General features: G+C 39.9%; 1 protein-coding gene across 8 annotated transcripts in view; it reads right to left on the bottom strand.

Annotated features, from left to right (window-relative positions):
• SPATA7 (spermatogenesis associated 7) overlaps nucleotides 1-21,337 on the bottom strand; it is a 63,195-nt gene that overhangs the window by 40,228 nt on the left and 1,630 nt on the right. For 2 of the 8 annotated variants that reach the window (XM_084521041.1, XM_084521048.1), the window contains exon 1: nucleotides 5,625-5,774. The exons of 1 other annotated variant lie outside the window; for it this stretch is intronic. In XM_084521041.1, the coding sequence (XP_084377167.1) occupies nucleotides 5,625-5,670 (46 nt within the window). In that variant the 5' untranslated portion in view covers nucleotides 5,671-5,774. Of the gene's footprint in view, nucleotides 1-5,624; nucleotides 5,780-21,337 lie in introns of those variants that run through there. 5 more of the 8 variants (XM_084521046.1, XM_084521045.1, XM_084521047.1 and 2 more) reach the window with 5 other exon arrangements.

Genomic DNA, 21,337 nt, shown 5'->3' with positions numbered 1-21,337 from the left:
TTTTCCAGGGCCCCAGCATCCCGGCATTCCCAGCTGAGAGTGGCCTCTCAGCTGGAGCTGCAGGAGTGCCTCTGTGGTATTAAAATCGGTAGATTAAAATTGCAGCGTTTTTATGACATGCAGGGATTTATCTCCCACAGGCCAGTGAAGACATTCAACCCAAACAGACAAATGCTCTGCAAGTACTCCAGCTGCTACACTGATTTCCAAAGGGTTTGTGCTGCCTCTTCCATCACCAGCTCCTTTTCTCTTCCTTCCCAACCCTTGATGCTCTCAATCAAGAGCAGGGAGACATCTCTGTCCAAGGGGGTAATTCGGGAGCTCCAATCAGAGGGGTTTGTGTTGGGAATTTAACAGAAGTCAAGGATGCTCTATTGCCCTTTCTCTGACTAGTCTGGAGATCTTTTCAGTGTGATTCCTGCTACAAATTCACTTCTGACTCTGTAGACACTTACAGTACACTGCAGCAATAACACTGTACACGCGCAGAGGAGTGAACAGAAGTGTGAACTCCTAAATAAGTTAGGAGTAATGATAAAACCTCCTTCAACCGTCTAATCTAACGCTTCTGAAAAGGTCACATTTAAAGGAATGACATTAGGACTTGAAAAATAGGTTCCTCTCTTTTTGGTACTATGAGGATTTCTAAATCAAAGTATCAATTTTCTCTTTTTGCTAAGGAAATTGTTGTGCATGCAAATAAACCACAAATATACAGAGCAAACACTGCTGTATATATGTTAAGAGATTAACCTTGTTAGGAAAATCCACACTGGATTTAAATTTATTTAAATAAGAAAGTTCTATTTTTCTTTAATATTAGAATAATGATATGCTATTAGAATTATATTATTTAGAAAAAAAAAATAAAAAGGCCTGATTTCCTATCAGTGTGGCTTATATCTTCCCCTGTAAACCCCGTTCAATTTCCTTTATTTATTTTCCTTACCTGCAGTCATTTCCCCGTCACCCTATCATCCTCTACATACTTAGCTGTGGCTGTTGAAGTGCTGTCCATGTTATAATTTGTCAGCTAGTTTATCTCTGTTTATGTCTGATTACATATGTTACAGTTGGTCGCCTAGTTTAACTTACCGAGTTGCTTATCCTTGGCTGACTAGTTGCTCATCTGGGAATTGCCACAGAACAGAATGCCTTTCTCTAAAAATATATGTTAATGTGTTGTTGTTTTTTTTTTTTGCTCTCTTTTTCCTCCCCCCCCCCTCCCCGCTCCACCACTGCGGTTCATACCACTGTGTCTCCTACTCCTTACTCACAGCCGGGTGAAACTGGCTAACAGATTCAGGACTGGAAAGAGGAAAAGGCTGGCAGACAGCAGGGACCCACCCACAGACTCCTTTTTCAGGAAAACAGCTAAAAACATGACAAGCCTCTGCTGCTTTTCTGCAGTATCTATGCAGTCACGAGAGGTAACTTCACACACAGCTTGAGATTGAGCAGGTTACTGAATATACCGATAGGGTTCTATTTTATTGGAAAAAAAATTACACGGGGCAGAACTGAGAACTTCATAATGACATTTGTATTTTTGTGTGCATGTTCATGAAAGCTAAACAGAAGCCTCTTAAACCCATTTCTGGTTTCAGTAACAGAAAAACTCCCATCAATTTTGAGAGTACAAAGTCTTAGACGTGAAGCTGCCTTCAACAGAACTTTAAGATTTATTAAGATTTGAGGGAATACCAACCAGAGGAGAAAATATAGTCATTATCTTCTAAATTTTCGGAACCAAAACGTGATGAATGAAGTCCCAAGAAGCTACAACAGCCAGATTTTGAAATTTTGAAAGTCCCAAATGTTCCATTTGAATTTTGCATGGGATCGTTTGCATGAGAGGCAAAATATTATGAAAGTAATACAATGAATCATTCCCTGACATGCGCACTACACATAATCTTCTAAGCCATTAATTAGATAGTAAGTGTATAAATAGTGCCTATGCTGGATTACACAAAAGCTCTTCCTTAAATCTGCTCTTGATATGCAAGAGTTAGGTCTCTCAGTCCTTTATGACTAATAATGTTTTCATTTATGCAGAATACAACTACTATTCAACCAAAGTTATATTTAAGTTTCAAGAACTCTGACTAGTTTAAGAAATCTAGTGAAATAGCAGTGTACAGTAGACTTAAAATAGGCCAATCGAGCATTAGTTATTTGATGAAGTAATTCTTGAAAAATGTTACAATTTCCCTAACTATAGGCTTCATTTGACCAATAAATGAAGTTTTGGATGAAAGTTACTCCTCTATTTTTACTCCCAAAGCACAAACAAATGGCTGCGTCTGTCAGCAGCACATTTTGTGATAAAAACTGCAGACAAAAGCAAATTCCATTAAATTAATCCCACCAGAATTTGCTTGGGTCTGACTTGAAAAGTTACTAATGAGAAAAATTCACTGGATAGTTGCACTTGTGCAAGATGTCACGGAGTAATCCAGGAGCATACACTACTGTGTATTGTACAGATGTCCCTGTGGTCATGGCACCATGACTCAGGTGAGCAGAGCACCAGCTCACGGGCACAGCTTTGCCCAGAACTCTCAGGCGTGAGCAAGGAGAGCTGCACAAAACTCAGGCCTGCTTAATGAACTTGCACTGGCTTCTACTGCTTCAAGAAACTCAACATTATATAGTCCCACGAACCTGCATTTTGAAGGTGTTTCAAGACTTAGTGCCAAACCAACCAGCAGACATCATCTATATATACACACAAAGAAAGACGCACACACACTATACTATTTAGTTTGTATTGTACAGATTGAAAAGATCTCTTCTGTTACTTTAATTTGTGCCTACATAGAATCCTCCCCATGTTTCCATCAGCATTACATTTTCCACCTTCTCATATTTCTAACTGAAAGGACACAGCCAGCCCCATGCAGAATGCAGATCAGGGAAACCTTGATCCACTGCTGCAGAGGATGTTGCAGAGCACAGTCTGGACCAAACAGCACGTAGGTTTAATGATTTGAATCCTGTTTATTTCAGCACATATTTCTTTTGAAGCATGCAAGAAATCTGCAATGAAATGGGACTGATCAGGTACTTAAATTCTAGTGCAATTTAAATTATTTGCTGAATGAAGGTGGGATTAGTCAATATGGGACTAAAAGTCACTTGGTAGACTGTTTGACCAAGAGTCAAATTAAGGATACATTTAAGTGATTTGCTGAGCAGAGATTTTAGTTTGGAAAAAAGTTAAGGACAGTGATTAACATTACCCAGTTTCTGTTAAAATATATGGTTATGGTTCAAATTTAATTTCCAAATGTTCTTCCTTCTTTGAATAAATATTATTTTTCTACTTTGCTAGTCAAAGGCAACTTCAGCTTCTGAATAATCAAAATAGCATTACCAAACTAATGCTTGACTAAGAATTTGTTTGCTGGAATAGCAAAGAAAGGAATACAGAGGGGAAAACAAAATGAAAGAAAACAAACCAAAAACAGCAAAAACAAAATGAAAGAAAACAAACCAAAAACAGAAGGCACAGGTGTGTTACGAACATTCAGATTAGCACAAGGATTTTCTGAAATGCAGGAAAAATCTAAATCAAATGGTGGTGTCTGTAAATATATGAAGCATTTTTACAGTGTTTTGGAATCTTTGAAGCCAGCACAAACTGCCTAAACATACCAGTAGCCCCCATACAGCAATGATGATGACTTTCCCAGCGCCATAATGTAAAAGTGACAGAAATGTGCATAACTGATTAACAATAAGCAATGATTTCATTGCTGTTCAGATATGTGCCAATCACTGGTTGTGGGAGTTAAACAGCCTGATGCAGAAGACTGGATTAGAAAAACAATGCTTGTTTAGAATTAGAGTATTCAGATTATTTGAGGTCATACTACAAATCTGTGACTACATTTACGAACTCCTAAAATTACTACAGTAAATAACTTGGAGGTTTATACCGAGAGTAAGGGAAACAGGGTTAATTCTTCAATATTTTTATGGAGAAAAATCTTAAACTTATTTGAACTTTTACCAGATCTACATGCAAATCTTAAGTAGTACAGTTAATAATGATTTTTTATTTTTGTTGATAAACTTATAATATTTTTTTTTTCTCTAGCAGCCTCACTAGATAATCCCCAATATAAAACAAGTACAAAACTTTGGTTCTTCCTTTACAAAGACAAACCCAGGCGTGAGCAAGAAACTCTGCAAGAAGTACAACAGTACAAGAAATAAGATATCCCACCTATTCTGTACTAATTCTGGACAGACATTGCATGGACACAACTATCTCACATGTTATTCACAAATATGATGCATGCCACCTCTTTCATAAACTGTGTAAGCAATTCAATGGCTTTCCTGCCAATTTTGCACAGGCCCACATATTTCTAGGTTAACACATTAAGGAATTAACACCTCTGCCTGTGCTTATCCCTGCTGTCTGTATGGATGTGTGGCTGTGAAACTAGACATCAAGCTGTCCACTTGCCAAATACTTTGTGCAACTTTCTATGCACACAAGCAATAGATTCCCATTTAAACCAATAAACGTTATTTCCTATTTTGAACTAATCTAAATTATTTCTTGTTTGCTTGCTGCAACCTGAATGAAATTTAGATCTTTTATCCTATTTAATGTGATTTTATGGTTTATAGACAATCAGCATCCTTTCTGATTGTCCATAAAAATGTTTTGAGAAACAAGAATATGAAGAACTATGAATCCAAGTCAAAGAAAGGATAGATTTGTAATAAATTGCTTTCACACTGTGTAAAAAAACATCTACTGTGGGGACTGAAATAGCACTTTATATATATGTATATATATGGACGTACAAGATCCTAGTTTTCACCCAGGAGTTCCTAGTTCTATGTAGTATTAGACCTCGTGTTAAAAGTCTGTTATCAGACATCTTTTGGAGCAACATCTGTCACTAACTCAAGACCTGATCTGCCACCACAAAGACGCAATCTGAAAGCAGTGTTCTCTCTCTAGATCTGGCCTTATGCAGCAGCTGTGTATACTTTTGACATTACTGCACAGCGCTGAGTAATTCCGCCCATAGTTTTATACCGTTCGTGCCATCGAGCTCCCATCTAAACATATTTCAGGTATTTTCCAAGAGCTTGTACAGATATATTCTCACGTTTATGTCCGTTGTATCGTGTATGGTGAATGCCCCTATGACTATTCCCAGGAAGAGCCAAGCCGGTCAGTCTGGGGAAGGAATTACTTTCTACCAGCTTCCAAGCCTTTATCTCTCCGCTACGTTTGTTCCAACACCCCACCAGGCCACAACCCTCGGACCCACACCCGAAAGCCACCTCAGGGGTACCGCGCACACAGAACCCGCAGAAAACCAGCGTTTGGTCTTCAGACCCGCACCAACTCAGAGGAGGGACACGCTGGCCCCCCAGGGTGCCGAAATACAGCGCCCTTCACGGAGCCCCCCTGAAGCCGCCCACGGCTTCAATATGCCCGCGGCAGCCACCGGAGCGGAGCCCTCCGGCGGCAGGGCAAACCCCGACTCCCCGCAGCCCCGGGGCAGGCCGCGGCCCCCCGGATCGGGCAGGCCCCGCCCGCCGCCCGTTCCCTCGCCCCTCGCCCCCCGCCCCGCCGCCGAGCCCCGCACCTCGGCCCCGCCTGCTGCCGCCGCCGCTCTCCATCCCGACGCCCATGGCCGCGGCCGGGCCCAGCCCCCGGCCCGATGGCGGCGGCCGCGGCTCTGCCCCCGCGGCGGGCGGGCGGGCGGGGCGGGGGTTGCCATGGCCACGGCAGGGGCGCGGCGCCCAGCCCGCGGCCTCCGGGGGCCGCGCAGCACCGGCATTGCGTGGGGCGGGCCCCGGGGCGGGGGGCGCTCACCCGGCATGGGCTGCGGCCCGGTCCGGCCCCGCCGTGTGGGTGTACGGCAGTGCCCTAGCTCTGGATAAAGGGGAGTGCCCGAGCGCCAGAAGCCTCTTGGAGCAATACGCTGCTGTCTAGCGGAAGTTTTGCCACCTCAGTGAAAGGTGTGCGGGTTGTTTTGTGTGCAGCTTGACTGGAAGTCAAAGAATATTCTCTGTCATCGAGCGACTTAAGCCAAGCTACTCAAAATCACTCATATTTTAGAGGACAGAATGGCAAATACAGAGCCTACAGCATTTCTAGTGTGGTGCACGGAATTTCAAAATAAACAGCAACTTTCAGAAAGTAGCATTCGATCCTACCGCTGATGAAAGTAACAATGCTGCTGTGTTTGTTTTAATTTTTGACGAAGTGATAAGTTTGTATTTTTTGTCAAGTAGGGTGCTATTTTACCCAACATGAAACCTCCTGAGCGTTTTTGCAAGAAAATCCTTCATTTTGAGTTAAGCTCCCTGACCAGACAGAGTCACCTCCACAGCCAGGCACCACAAAAAAGGCTAGGTATTAGTTCCAGCTGGAGGGAGGAGGTCTAGGAAGAAAAGCTTTGTACTTGTGTCAGTTTCTTAGGAAAGTGACGCCTTTCATTAATAACAAAATTAGAACTATGTATTTCTTTCAGATGTGGAAAACCAATGTCCATGCATTAGCTGATGAATGCATTTCGAAGGAATTACAGATATTTTAGCTCTTTAGTTTCGTAATTAACAAGTAATTCTAGGAAGTTGTCACTCAGTAATTAGTCCTATCCAAAGAGAATCGCAAAGTTGCTGTGATGAAAGAAACGCTGCTAAGAGGTTTTTCTTCTTGCCAGTAGGAAGGTGCTTCATTTAACTGTTCACACTTCAATGTGAGTTGTTGAAGAGATGTTGAAAGGAAAGGCATTTTAATTACAGTACAGGCATTATACCTGTAGGTCATTCCCCTTCGTGATCTGGAAACAATTATTAATTGTTCCCTTACAATCATTAACTGGGCCCTTCCATCTCAGATATTCTATGAATTAGAGATTAAATACAGGTGTTTATGCGATTTGCTACCCATTCTTATGCTCCAGGAAAATAGTTTTAATGTAGTTCACGATCATGGCAAAAACAGGAAGAGGACATTTTAAAACAGTTTATTCCTTATTTTTGTCTTATTCAAATCTCCCAGGAAGTCATGGAGGCAAACGTATTCATGCTGGACGAAACCTGGGGTTTATCTAGCCCAATACTTTCTGTGTGACACTACCTTCTACCAAATATTTTAGAAAACTTTCCAGTAGCCAACTTTTGAATGTTGTGTGCATAGCTGAAGTTTCTTGCTAATACCTAACAGTTGGTGGGCAGCCTGTGGCTTCACTTCAAGGTTTCGTTACTTTGTCTGTGATAATTTTAGATATTCCTGCTAGCCGTGTGAGGTACTCTTTGGATGTGGCCTTAGTTCTTGTGCTCCACATTATAGTGATTATTTTGACAATCTAATACCACTTTCTGTATAATCAGCTCTAAAGTTAGTAGGTTTAAAATTTATCTGAGAGGACAGGAGAGGAAATACATGCCTTCAAAGCCTCATGGTCCCCATTCCCTCTTAACTGTTTTTCATAAGGTGTCTGTTCTCATGGTGTTTCGGCTTCTGTCAGCCATTAGGCCACAAATACCTTACCTTTTTGTCAAAACCAATTCTTTTGATAGCTTTTTTTTTTTTTTTTTTTCTCTTATGTCTCTTTTGGATGTAGGGCAGTAGTATCATGTAGAGTATCTGATCTGTCAACTCCTCTGTGCACAAACTGCAAATCCAAAAGGCCCTCAGTCAAACAGCTCTCTCATTTTTGCTCTCTCTCTCCACCCTACCCAAAGCAGATTTCAGATTGCATGTAAAATTAGGGGAAAGGGTTTTTGGAAATCAGTTCCCTTAGTTCTCGTCTTTCAGTGCCTCTGGCTTAGACTTCTTTGAAATAATTTACATAGTTAAACCATTAGATTGTGGAGGTAGAGACAGTCCTAAAACAGTTTCCAGTTGAGATAACTGATGATAGATACAACAGAGAATGTTAGGTGCATGAGAGGTCACCTCTCTGTGGTATCCTGACCATTAGTTTTAATGTGCTGTACTGGCTGCAGAGATCCTCCTACTGAAAACATGTCTCTCCATCTCTCTCTCCAAATGAGTTGCTCATAGTAATATTTTTATATTTAATATTTTTTTTGTTTTACTGTCTGAATTCTTAATTTCAGTTTCCTGAATTCTCAGTGTATCGTACCCAACACACAGTAAGTAGTCTGTTCTCTCTGAGCCTAATAATGTATTTCTCACACTGTCCCTCCTATTGTTCCTATACTTTCCACCATGTAGATAATTAAAACACCCAAATGTGAGCGTTTTTAGAAACATATCACAACTGTTCCCCTGGTTTCTAGGCAACGCTGAGGGAATGTAGCATTTCCCACTAGTTCCCTCTCAATCAGCAGCATCCTAGAAATGTCCCAGCTCTGAAATTTTTGACCTCCTATGGCAACACATATGAGAGCTTTATGTGTCTGTAACTGGTCTTACTCGCAGTCCTTACATACTGTAAGTGTAATTAAAAGGTAACCCAGCTATATAGCTGTGTTTTCACACATTAAGTCCTGCAACGTGTACTAAATAAAAATAAACCCTAAAAGAAATGGAATCAGTCATGGACTTTGATCCATCAAAATAAGTTCAGAAATAAATAAAATTAATTGCTGCAGAGAGCCAACCATTGTCAAAGAAATAGCATGACAAAACCTGTAAAAATTGTCCTTTCCTAATTTGGAAAGAGGAAACACAGCATTGAATGATGTTGGCTGTCTTTTTCAGGCGGGCATTTTCCCTTTTCCTTGGAATGCATTACAACAGAACATGGTTTTGAAGTGGGCGAGGACGAAAGCAGCAGGAATAAGTTATGTGAGTCACACTGGCAAGCATAGATGGGTACCTGTCCCTATCCTGACATGGGCTTACAGAGCTATTACAGAATCACTGAATGGCTGAGGTTGGAAGGGACCTCTGAAGATCATCTAGTCCAACCCCCCTGCTGAACAGGATCACCCAGAGCACATTATGCAGGATGGCACCCAGGCAGGTTTTGAATATCTTCAGAGGAAACTCCACAACATTTCTGGGCAACCTGTTCCAGTGCTCTGTCACCCTCATAGGTAACATTACCTACTTGTATACTACCTCGACCCAGTGCATTATCTGACACAGACACCTACTGTTCAGTAAATTTACAGTTAACAGTATTTAGCAACAAAACAGCATTCTTAAGATCAGAGTAGTGTGTATTTTTGTGGAAGAAATAAAGTTGTTAGAGAAAAGGATGTCAAAAACAGAAAACAGTCCATATGATGCTTACTTCATTTTGCACATTTAGCACAGACACAGGCCTGGTTTCCCCTGAAAAAGTGTGTGTCAGGCAGAACCTCAAACAGTTACTGTCTCATTTGGGACAGAGAGCAATTCATAACATCAGAACTCCACATTTCTGGGATTTGACCTTCTTGGAAGAAATAGTTTGTATGTACACTGGAGAATTGAATTCCGCAGTTTTTTGGAGAATCTTTACTTGTTTCAAACCACTGATTTTCTTTCATGCTCTGTTTTCCTTACAGCTGTCTATCAAAGTAACCCTACATATGTAGGCAGAAGACATCCCCAAAACAGATCTGCATACCAAATTCCTGTAGAAAAGCCCTAAATTCATCACACTGTGTACTTTATGATGGAAATAAGTCTCCTGGGTTTCCTTGAATTTTTATTTAGATCCATGATCCTTAGTTTTGGCATCAGTGCCCTGTATCTGTGCAGCTTCGTCACCCGCCTGTGCCTCAGTGTGTCAGCCTTCCAAAACACTGGCTGCTGCTCGCAGCAGGCAGCTGCTGATTTGCAGCAATCCCCAGCCGGCACATTCAGACCATTACCCTCGCAATCGGTTCTACAACTGTCTAGAAAGGAAAACGTTTCCCTGAAAGATCAGAGGAAGCAGTGCTTTCTGAATGCTTTTAAACAGGCTGTCTGAGCAGATTTTTTTGCTACCTACTTAGGAAATTCATGTGTCAGGCAAATGGAGTAGCTCTCACACAGTTGGTGTGAATGCAAAAATGAAATGTCTTGAAAAGAAATAAAATGCTTTTTGGCCTCATGTTTGCCATTGTGCTGCATGTGTTTTGGTCACTTGGTCCTTAGAGGTATTTAAATCATTATAAATCATTATAAAACCACGTAGTCTTGAAGTATCTTTGCTACTTTCAAAATAATACAAATACAAAAATTACATTTTCTGACAGGGCTGGAGACTCCCTTTCTTCATGGCATCACACTTAGTTGTTTTGTTATTGCTTGTATGACAACAGTAGTCAGAGATTTCTGTAAAGGCTAGGGCCCTACTGGGAATGAAGATACTGAAACAATTAAGAGGAGATGGTCCATGTCTTAAAAACTGCAGATTTTAATATGCTGTTATTTAGAATGCAATAAGGGAGCTAGCTTAAACTAAGAGGGAATGTGACAAAGAAGATGAGAGGAACTAGAGGGGTGTATTAAGGTTTTTATGAGCAGTGTTAAAGCACCATACTACTTGTCACCTTGGAAAAAAAGGTCTCCCCTGCAATACAAGTGAGTACCACCAAAGCCCCTTCAGGAAGCTGCTGTGCAGAAGTACTCTGTACATCAATTCTTTCTCTTCAGTTCTATACAGAGTCTTATCATGCATCTACCCCTGTGATACAACAATATTTTTTATATGTGGCAGGGAAGAAACATATAAATTGTAGAAGATGTTATTCTTGGCTGTAATGTAAAAACCAGTAGCAGGGGTGACTCAAGATCTGCTTATATTTATTCTTACACTGTCATTTTCTGTTTATCTGTTGTTCCCATGAAAGTTTACAGACAGGAGGCTTGTACGTGAAAAACTGTTCTTTTTTAGTACTGACTGCCTGAGAGCTGCTCTTTTCTTATTACTTTATTTGAACCATTGGGTATTAAAGAATACAGACTACAGTAACTAACAGTGTAATTGGAATTTTAAGGGGAAAAAAATATGTAAATGTCATAACCCAGTTGTCTAGACCATAAGATATGTTTTATTCTCTAATAGATATACCTATTGTGTCGCATGAAAATGCTTACTCATAGTAATTAAAGAGAAAAAGGATGAAAACTTATTTTCATATTTCACTCAATAACAGAGTAATAAGACTCAAATTTGACATATATAAATGACACAGCTGTATTAAACTTGATGGATGTGTTCCTGCTTAGGCCAAGATGGGTTGTTTATGTCTACTCAGCCTACAGCTGGCAGACAGATGAATGTCAGTGTGGCATCTGGTGTGGCCCATCTACCTTCTACACAGCCATTACAGTGTGCTCGCACTCACCTAGCAGCATGTGAATCCATGCAAGTGCTTGAACAAATGGGGTCCTGTGCACTCAAGAGAGTTCCTTTAGCTTTGACAAGGTCAAGAGGAGGGATTCTCAAGGGTAGCTTTAGAATTGCCTACAGAACACAATACATATGTACTCTAATTTTCCACAGTGGACTCCTACATTTTCAGTATCTACATGACTTTGTGTGTGAATGTGAAATAGAATTTTACTAGTAAGAGGCTGAAATTCCCAATTGAAATCTTTTTTTTTAAAATTATTATTATTTATTTTTTTATTTTGAATTAAAAAGGCACTGTAATGACATTGCCTGTGTGTTTACGCATACTGGAAGATGAAAATGACAGACTGAGAAAATATCTTGCATGCCATGTTTCATAAGTAATAGCAGTTTCTGTCACCTTAACCGCTTGTAACTATGTGTGAAAGAAAGCAATGGGCAAGGAAATGGCAAGAATCAAAATGGAGGGTATGAAGTTTAACTCTTGCAATGAAATCATCTAAGAGTAAATTTTTTGTAGAATCATTTCATTAACAGTAAAACAAAACAACTTAGGAAGAAGTACAGTATGTATGTTCTGTTACATTGTCTATGTCTATGACTTTCCTTCAACTAAAATTTATGTTCCAAGAAAAAAATCTGCTATTTACTAAATTTGTGAGTTGATACTGACATCATAAGACTTCAGGAATATCCATGTTCCAATTGAGACAGAACCTGAATTTGGTATAAGAACACGTCCCCATCCCCATAAACATGTTATGTGCATCAAAAAGAAAAGGGGAGTTCAGTTTGATGGATGTTTCACAGACCCAAGAGTCAGGATGCTCAGAGCCTGTTTACAGCCTGTCAGTGACTCGTGTGACCTTGTGTACACACTGATTCGGGTGCCTGAGTAGGTTGCAGTCTAAGTCACCTTAAAGTGATTCATAGCTTGTAGTAAAAATGGAGATGCTTAAGAGTTAGCCCACTCGTCTGCATATTTGGGATGAGTCTTTTTGCACTGTGCTTTTTTATCAATAGAAACAGAAATGACACTTATCCTTTGAGTAACAAATATCAAAACTGCAGATTACATGATATGGATGAGTGCTAAACATAGAATTAAACATATTTTTAATGTACTGTCACAGAAACCAGTTAGGAAAGGATGACTTTTAATATTAAATGTGAATATCAATGGCTGTTAAAATGATATCATAATGGAGTATAGCAATTCCACACAAGACTAGAAGGGGTTGAAATTACTCTCAGTAAGCAAACCAGTTGCAGAATATAGAAATAAAGGAAAATATGACTAGGGTAGGGAGAGGTCTTATGTGCTATGATGTTTTCTGTAATGACAGGCAATAACATCATATAAATCTCTTCCATAAACTGCTCAAGCTCTGCCTGAACAGTTTTATGCTTTTAGTCTTGCAGCCGTATTTAAAAGTTTGCTCAAATATTTAATTTCTTAGATGACTAGAAATATTTAAATCCATTATGTGTGCATGTTAATTTTGTACCAGTATTAGTCTCAATGCTAAATAATTTTTCATGTTCTTCTATTCACTGAGAAGTGGCTAGAGTTAGACTTCCCCTTCCCCCAATTCATGTTGTTTTCCTAATCTGTTCTAGTAAGGTCTGTTCTAGAAACCTTTATCTGATTCATCTGAATTTTCTTTTCCAAGACTTCCCATGTTCAGTTAATATTCCCATATCTCTTCCTCCTTTATTATCTACTGTTCATAATAACGATACTTGTCCTCCAATGTATGCCTTTCCAGTTGGTGCTACTAATACATTTTATGCTAATTTGTACCACACAAGTTTGCAGTACTAATGAGTACCTTCTAAATTGTGATCTGTTCTTTCTCAACATTGGCAATACTTTCCAACTTCTGTCATTCCCATATTCTATACATTATAAATATGCACAGTTAGCTTTTAAAAAACATACTGTGCAAATACCAGAAATGTTCCCAGGCTGGTCTTCAAGGACCAGCACCAGTAACCTCTCTCTAATCCCTGTAATTTACCTATTAATAAAACCTGTCAGTACTTGTATTCGTTCTCATGTTCTGCACCTTAAGCAACAATTTCCCATAATACTCTATAATGTTGAAACATAGGTAGATTAGGCCCACTGTATTAAATTTGTTTCAAGGTGTTCAAGTAGTGTGACATGATCAACTATTAATAAAACCCAGTTGGGTCGTATTTCACTTACTAATTACTTCCACGCATCCTGGGTTTCTGTTTTCTTTAAAGTATATCCCTGAATAACTTTGAGGTCAAACTAACAGACCTGTCACTACTTGGATTGTTTTCCTCTTTTCTATGTTAACAGTTTTCTGGTTGTTTGGTTTCACCTTGAGCTTGGTCATATTCCTCTTCCCCATGCAATTCTCTTTTTCATCTTTCAGTTTTATTGGAACTCTGGAAGGATTTCTGGAGAAACTGTTGTGGACTAAGCTCTTTCTGTCTCATTGACAAGGACCAATGTCCTTCATCTGTAAAGATCTGAGACACCTGCCAGCCACAGAACAACACACTCTTCAGTAAGTACCCAGTAAGTATAACATGAATAAATAACACAAGCTGGAAAATATTAGCAGGTTCTTTTCACTCTGGCAGAAGTTACAAAGAGGGAATTTCTATTGAATTTACTGGAGGCGTGGTATTGTTAATCACTCTTCTAAGTCTAGGGATTGAGGAGGTAGCAGTTTAAGGCACTAGTTATTTGATTTGTTAAAATTTAATGCGAGTTTTATATAGCCTTAGTTGTTCCTGGCCTTAACAACATCAGCACTTTTTAAGGTGGAATAAAATACCTGAGAAAAGACGATGACACACATAAAGTAAAGCACTCCTCCTGAAAACAAAATGGAGGTGAACACAAGACTGTGTAAGACTGTTGTCTTTAGACTAGCAAGTGTGGAGATGTTTTCCTTGTTGCTCTGGAATTGTCTGAAGAAAAGATGGTCCTTTCAGTAATTTTGAGGCAATAGCAAAATCTTTGATTTAAAAAATCAGAAGTGGGGTTGAGAATAATTCAGCCCTTTCATATTTTTTTTGGGGTGTGTGTAAAAAGAAAATGATTGCCATTTCATTTACTGAAAATAGAACCAGAGTGTTTTGTTTATTTATTTTTCTGTAATTTTCATTTGCAGATCTCAGTGGCCATTTCTTTTGGATTTCAATAAGTTTGTGTGGATCACTCTACTGGTAAAGAGTTCATGTTTTTTGTGTTTTTGTGTTGTGGCTGCTGCAGTGATACTGATCTGAAAACTCGATTCTCCAAAATAATGAAACATGTAGCTATATCAGTTTACTTTTGTCTGAAAAAGTGAGTCAGTTCCCATGGCAGCCTCTGCAGCTCTGAAGATGCTATGGGCTGTCAGACTGTTGTGTATCCGATTTTTTGCAACAGCTGGATTTCCTCCTACTGCAATGTGTGAATCAGAAACAACTGCTAACAAAAACAAGTTGACTGCCTTTTATTACTAACCCCTGATTAATGAATAATGAATGTGATGGTAGAGGATAAAATAGCCCAAAAATAGATCTGTGCTTTAGCAACATGATTGCTCAAGCCAAACCTTAAATATTATTCATTTTTGAAAATTTCATGAAGGCACATATTTGCTGCATCTTAAAGGTTGTTGTTTTGTAATTTATTAATATTTTTTTTTAAGAAAAAACAAACTTGTTTAAATATCTATCCAAAATCAGAATGCAACAGAGCCAAACCAAATCCTATCTTCCATAAAGATGTCACACCTCTGAAGCAGAAAAAAGGATGTTCAGGAGTCAAATACCATTTCTTTCATTTCAGGGTTTGTCAGTGCTTGAATACTTATTTCACTGCTTCAGTGAGTTTCCTGTAAGTAATGGGTAGACAACAAGATCCCAGATTTTCTGCAGTTTGCCTTGAATACATGTCTTTAACCAGTTAGGAGAGAAACAAATATGTTACTGTGTGAAAAAGCAAGGGAAAGCAGTAAAAGTTGTAGTAGATTTTTAATGAGCATGTCTGTGTTTCAGTTTTGGCTACAGCTCTTCAAGATGGTGAAATAAAGATTGAAAAGACAAAGAGAACTATGGGAGTGAGAAAAATGAAGTTGACATACAAGGATAAATTGACAGGTATAGATTTCTGTGATTACATAATATGAAAAATTAAAGAGCTTTTATGATTTGTTCCTTTTAGACTGTTACAAAATCAAGCATGAGATATTAATTATAATTAAAGGATGATGCTATGTTGCCAGAAAATAATATAGAGTTCTGATTTATAGCTCAAGTAGCCAGCGTGCATAATTTATTGATATTTGTGGTAATTGAGAGAGAAGGTAGTTTTATGCATAGCGTATTTTGCAAGAGATGAACTGGTGGAAGGGGTGTGTATTTTACCAAATAAAATCTAGTAACATATACGTGTATGTCTTCACATAATCACAGAATTTCTAGGTTGGAAGAGACCTCAAGATCATCAAGTCCAACCTCTGACCTAACGCTAACAGTCCCCACTAAACCATATCCCTAAGCTCTACATCTAAACGTCTTTTAAAGACTTCCAGGGATGGTGACTCCACCACTTCCCTGGGCAGCCTGTTCCAATGCCTCACAACCCTTTCAGTAAAGAAGTTCTTCCTAACATCTAACCTAAAACTCCCCTGGCTCAACTTAAGCCCATTCCCCCTTCTCCTGTCACCAGGCACGTGGGAGAACAGACCAACCCCCACCTCGCTACAGCCTCCCTTGAGGTACCTATAGAGAGCAATAAGGTCGCCCCTGAGCCTCCTCTTCTCCAGGCTGAACAAGCCCAGCTCCCTCAGCCGCTCCTCGTAGGACTTGTTCTCCAGGCCCCTCACCAGCTTCGTCGCCCTTCTCTGCACCTGCTCAAGCACCTCGATGTCCTTCTTGTAGCGAGGGGCCCAAAACTGAACACAGTACTCGAGGTGCGGCCTCACCAGAGCTGAGTACAGGGGGACGATCACCTCCCTAGCCCTGCTGGTCACACTGTTTCTGATACAAGCCAGGATGCCGTTGGCCTTCTTGGCCACCTGAGCACACTGCTGGCTCATATTCAGCCGACTATCCACCATCACTCCCAGGTCCTTCTCTGCCTGGCAGCTCTCCAACCACTCATCTCCCAGCCTGTAGCTCTGCTTGGGGTTATTGCACCCCAGGTGCAGGACCCGGCACTTGGCCTTGTTAAACTTCATGCAATTGACCTCAGCCCATCTGTCCAGCCTATCCAGATCCTCCTGCAGAGCTTTCCTACCCTCGAGCAGATCGACACACACACCTAACTTGGTGTCATCTGCGAACTTACTGAGGGTGCACTCAATGCCCTCATCCAGATCATTGATGAAGATATTAAAGAGGACCGGCCCCAGCACTGAGCCCTGGGGGATGCCACTAGTGACTGGCCTCCAACTGGACTTGACTACATTCACCACTACTCTTTGGGCCCGGCTATCCAGCCAGTTTCTAACCCAACGAAGCGTGTACCAGTCCAAGCCAAGAGCAGACAGTTTCTTGAGGGGAATGCTGTGGGAGACAGTGTCAAAAGCCTTGCTGAAGTCAAGGTAGACCACATCCACAGCCTTTCCCTCGTCCACCCAGCTTGTCACTTTGTCATAGAAGGAGATCAGGTTCGTCAAGCAGGATCTGCCTTTCATAAAGCCATGCTGACTTGGCCTGATCGCCTGCTTGCCCTGCAAGTGCTGTGTGATGACTCTCAAGAGGATCTGCTCCATGAGCTTCCCTGGCACTGAGGTCAAACTGACAGACCTGTAGTTTCCCGGGTCTGCCCTCTGGCCCTTCTTGTAGATGGGCGTCACATTTGCTAGCTGCCAGTCAACTGGGACCTCCCCCAATAGCCAGGACTGCCGATAAATGATAGTGACTTGGCCAGCTCCTCTGCCAGTTCTCTCAGTACCCTTGGGTGGATCCCATCTGGCCCCATTGATTTGTGCACATCCAAGTGCCGTAGCAGGTCACCAAACAGTTCTTCGTAGATAGTGAGGGCCACATCCTGCTCCCCATCCCCTTCCACCAGCTCAGGGTACTGGGTATCCAGAGAACAACCGATTCATATATTATATTTTGATATATTATGTCTTATATCATGTCATATATTATATTATGCCATATATTATGTCTTGATTCATATATTATGTTTTTAGCAGTAGTTTTCAATATACCAATTGGGGTTCTTACATCATAAATTTACTTTCTTTTTCTGACTAAGTGTTTGGGCTTTGGAAAATCTCATTTTCATTTTTCACTCTATTCAAGATTCTAATGAAATTAAATGAGATGCTAGAACATTCTATATACCAATATCTTCATCTGTAAATGGTCACAATAATGTTTATTCTAAAAGGTTTCCATGATTCACTTTTGCTAGAGATGTGTTTTCAGATAACCAGTGTGAAGATGCTAATGAAAACAGAATTAGCTGTATTATGTTTCTCATTGAAGAATCAAGTATAGGTATTGGCAAAGGTGAGTTATTGATCTGTCTAGCAGGGATCTGTAATGGCAAACTTTCACGCCTGTTTATATATTTAGCGGCATCTAATATTAGTAGCATCAAATTTCTGTTAACATTTATATCATAGCTGCACTGAGTTCCGGCTTGGCATTCAGAAAGCTTGCACCATAAATGTACAGTTTTACACTACTTTTGAACTCTACAATGGGGTCAATTTTTACCACTGTCTTTATAGATAACTAATTAAGATGATGACAGAGTCTACATTTGCTCCATCTTCTTTCTTTACTCAAAATGCTTGCCAACATAGTTCCATTAGCATGTTTACAGTACTGAGGGATTAGGTGTTATGTGCTTAAAATGAGATTCACAAGATAAAATGAGATTCACAAGATATTCAGGTGCCCAACTGCCATTGACTCTTGGAGTTGGTTGCTTAAGTAACTCTGGCAACCTGGGCTCTAGTAATTTATAAGTATGGATCAGGAATAATTGTTTTGGATTCCTGAGTTTGAGAGGTCAACTGGAGATGATTTAAAGGGGCATCTTTGTCTCAGAATAAGTACTCAGCACACTATGAAAACTTTTTTTTTTTTTTTTTAAGGTATCTTCATCAGGGGATAGAAAATCACTTGTCACTTTTGAAAGCTTTGGTTGACAGCTGCTGTAATAAAGCAGTCACCAATCCCCAATACTCTTTAGTATTTCAAAGAAGTGTTCTAAATGAGGGGGAGATCTTTCCTTTAATAGACAGCCTTGTGAAACTATTTCTTTGTGACAATAAAAGAGAAAGAGTGCTTATCTGAGTTGTACATGCATTTTTTAGTACAAGTAATTTTGATCTGTCTGTTCAACAACCATGTTAAATCTCTGAACTAGAGCTTACCCACATTGTGTTGTTTGTATAGCAATGAAGCAAATTAGAACTACTAAATGGGACAAATACAATGTAAAGATGAAAAAAAAAAAAAAAAAAAAAAAAAGTAATGGTTTATGTCTCCTTTTAAAAAGAAGATCCAAAGATTTTTTTCTATATTTTACATACAGAAGTTACTGCACCTGCTTTAGAGCCATAGCAATGCATTCCTGAATTACTCCATGAAACGTGTAAATAATATATGCATTCAAAATCTCAATGTACAAAAGAGGCTGCTTGTAGCAAACCTGCAGTTGTTAGTTTAGGAAGTTTATACATTTTTCTATTCTTTAGCATAGACATGTTACCTCAGTACAATTCCCAATTTACATAACCTCATCATACCTTTATATCCCCAGACTACACACATAGTCCAGAAGCTTACTGTAATTATATAGGGTGACACATTTCTTTTCATGGGTAGCAAAATGAAATGCATGTCACCTGTTGGTCTGTGGGCTGTAGCAGATCTGCTAACTGTGAGAAGCCACTGCCTATGGGTTGATTCACAGTGAGCTTCTCACTTTGGTGAGAGTATGCCATGTGTGAATAGCACTGCAGTCTCTTGCCATGTTACATCTAAACTGTTGTAATCCCACTATATCGTATCTCACAATATACTATGAAAGAGTTAATGAAATGGCGAATATGATCATCAGGGTAGTTTTTGTAAGTAGTGACATTATATACTCAGATGAATCTTGTCGTTTCATTACTTTCTTTTTTTACCAAGTTCACTAGATTCCACTCATGAGTTTGTGTTTGTACTTCTTATTCATGGCTATATAGATGTGTATGATTTGTGTAGACGCTCAAATTGGGATGCCTCAAAACTCAAATTACTGCTAGGTGATGCATCTTCAGAAATGTGGGAATAGATCTTTTTCCTTGCTAGTATATTAAGATATTCCATCAGGAAACATTTTTTCTCTTTATTATTACAGTGCCTGGCATACTGTTTCTGTAATAAATATTAGTAATTTCTAATTTGCACTCACAACATAGCCCCCACTCTTCCTACAATAGAATAATAACTTATTGATTTGATTTTGCTTGAAATATCATCCTATTTCAAAGTCTTTTTTTCCCAAGAGACCCAGCACTAAAGGTGCCAGTGGTGTGCAGAGAGAGAGCCCTAGGGAATTTTGAGTGTTACCCTTCATACAAGGGCTAAACTACTGACTGCAAAAGTTCTACATCTGTGTGGTGTGGCTCGGCTATGACACGTGCTCAGCTACAAAGCTGGGGGAATGTAGGGGAGAGTTCTGGGAATGAAACAGAAAAGAAAGCCTGATTTCATTCCCTTTTCCACAGTTCCATGCTAAATACCATCACTTGCATATTTTGGGAACAGCTTCTTACTACATGAGCCATGTGAAAAATATGTTACTTAATTTAGAAAGTAGTAAAGCTCTTCTGAGTACTGTAAAAGTGATGATAATTAATGCAAGAGTTGTAGTCAGCTCTTTAAATGCTCAGTATAGGTTCTTTTTTTCCCTGCTGTTCAGAGAAGAAAAGAAATAGGCACAACCAAAAGCTGTAGGAGGACTGGTCACAATGAATGGTGTCTGTGCAGACTGTTCCTCCCTATTTTAACTGTTCTGTAGCTGCGTTAATCCCCACATTTAATAGGCTGGTAGGATGATGCACTTCATTGAAAAACACTGAAAGGAACAGCTGTGGTTACTGGCATGCTTGATTCTAAGAAATGGTGAAAATTTTTGTTAAAATGGGTGGTAAGACAACGCTTCTGACCGGCATTAACTTCTTTGGTGTGTATGGCCCCTGCCCTACTGGTTGATAAGGTTGCTGTCATATCTACTGGAAGGTGGATCAAAGTATATGCAAGTGGCTGGATTAGTTCTACTAGTCCTGCAGGTTAGGGAGGAAATAGTCAGGCTATACAGCAGTAAGGACTATTATGAAGCCTTGCCCAAGATCCCCACAAGATCTAAGTACAAAGCTTTATAAGTGTATTTCTTATATCTGTAGGCATTAAACAAATAAATATTAGAGGAACAAGCATATATGCAAAATCATGTTATTTGGTTTTATTTTCCTTGATCTACTCCAATTGTAGTGCAATTGTAGACTATCCCTTGAATGACTCCTATGTGCACAGATGTGATTTAATATATTTCAGTGGCACATTAAACACATCCTCTCACTTATCCACCATTCTCCTTTAAAGCTGAGGAGTCTGTGTCCCACCCACTATTCCTTGCCATTTTCATGTCACTTATTCTCCAGTCCTTCAATCACATGACAAGCTTTTGGGTTTTTCCATTCTCTTTCTACTTATGCCAAATCCTGTTAGTATTTTTCCGATATGCACTTCCCTTCATCCATAGTCCCCACTTTCCCTGTCCAGATATTTTGTGTGCAACTCTTCTGTGCCTGCATTGCATTAGAAAATCTGCATTGCCTCTGCATTGGCACTGCATTGTCTTGGCAGGCCAGACTGTCACCTGGGACATGAAAATCAGCGCCCAGGGCCAGGCAGCTCATGCAGCAGGGAGCTGGGAGCCGCTCAGCTCCCTCTTGCCTCCATCCCTTGGCCAGGAGCTGCTGGGGAGCTTCAACTGTCCAGGGTGCTGAAAGCCACCGCCAGGCTTGATGGTCTTCTGCACCCACCCTCCC

Source organism: Aythya ferina (assembly GCF_964211825.1).
Source record: "Aythya ferina genome assembly, chromosome: 5".
NCBI lineage: Eukaryota > Metazoa > Chordata > Aves > Anseriformes > Anatidae > Aythya > Aythya ferina.
Note: the sequence above shows the minus strand (reverse complement) of the source record. Positions and strands in the feature narration are given on the sequence as shown.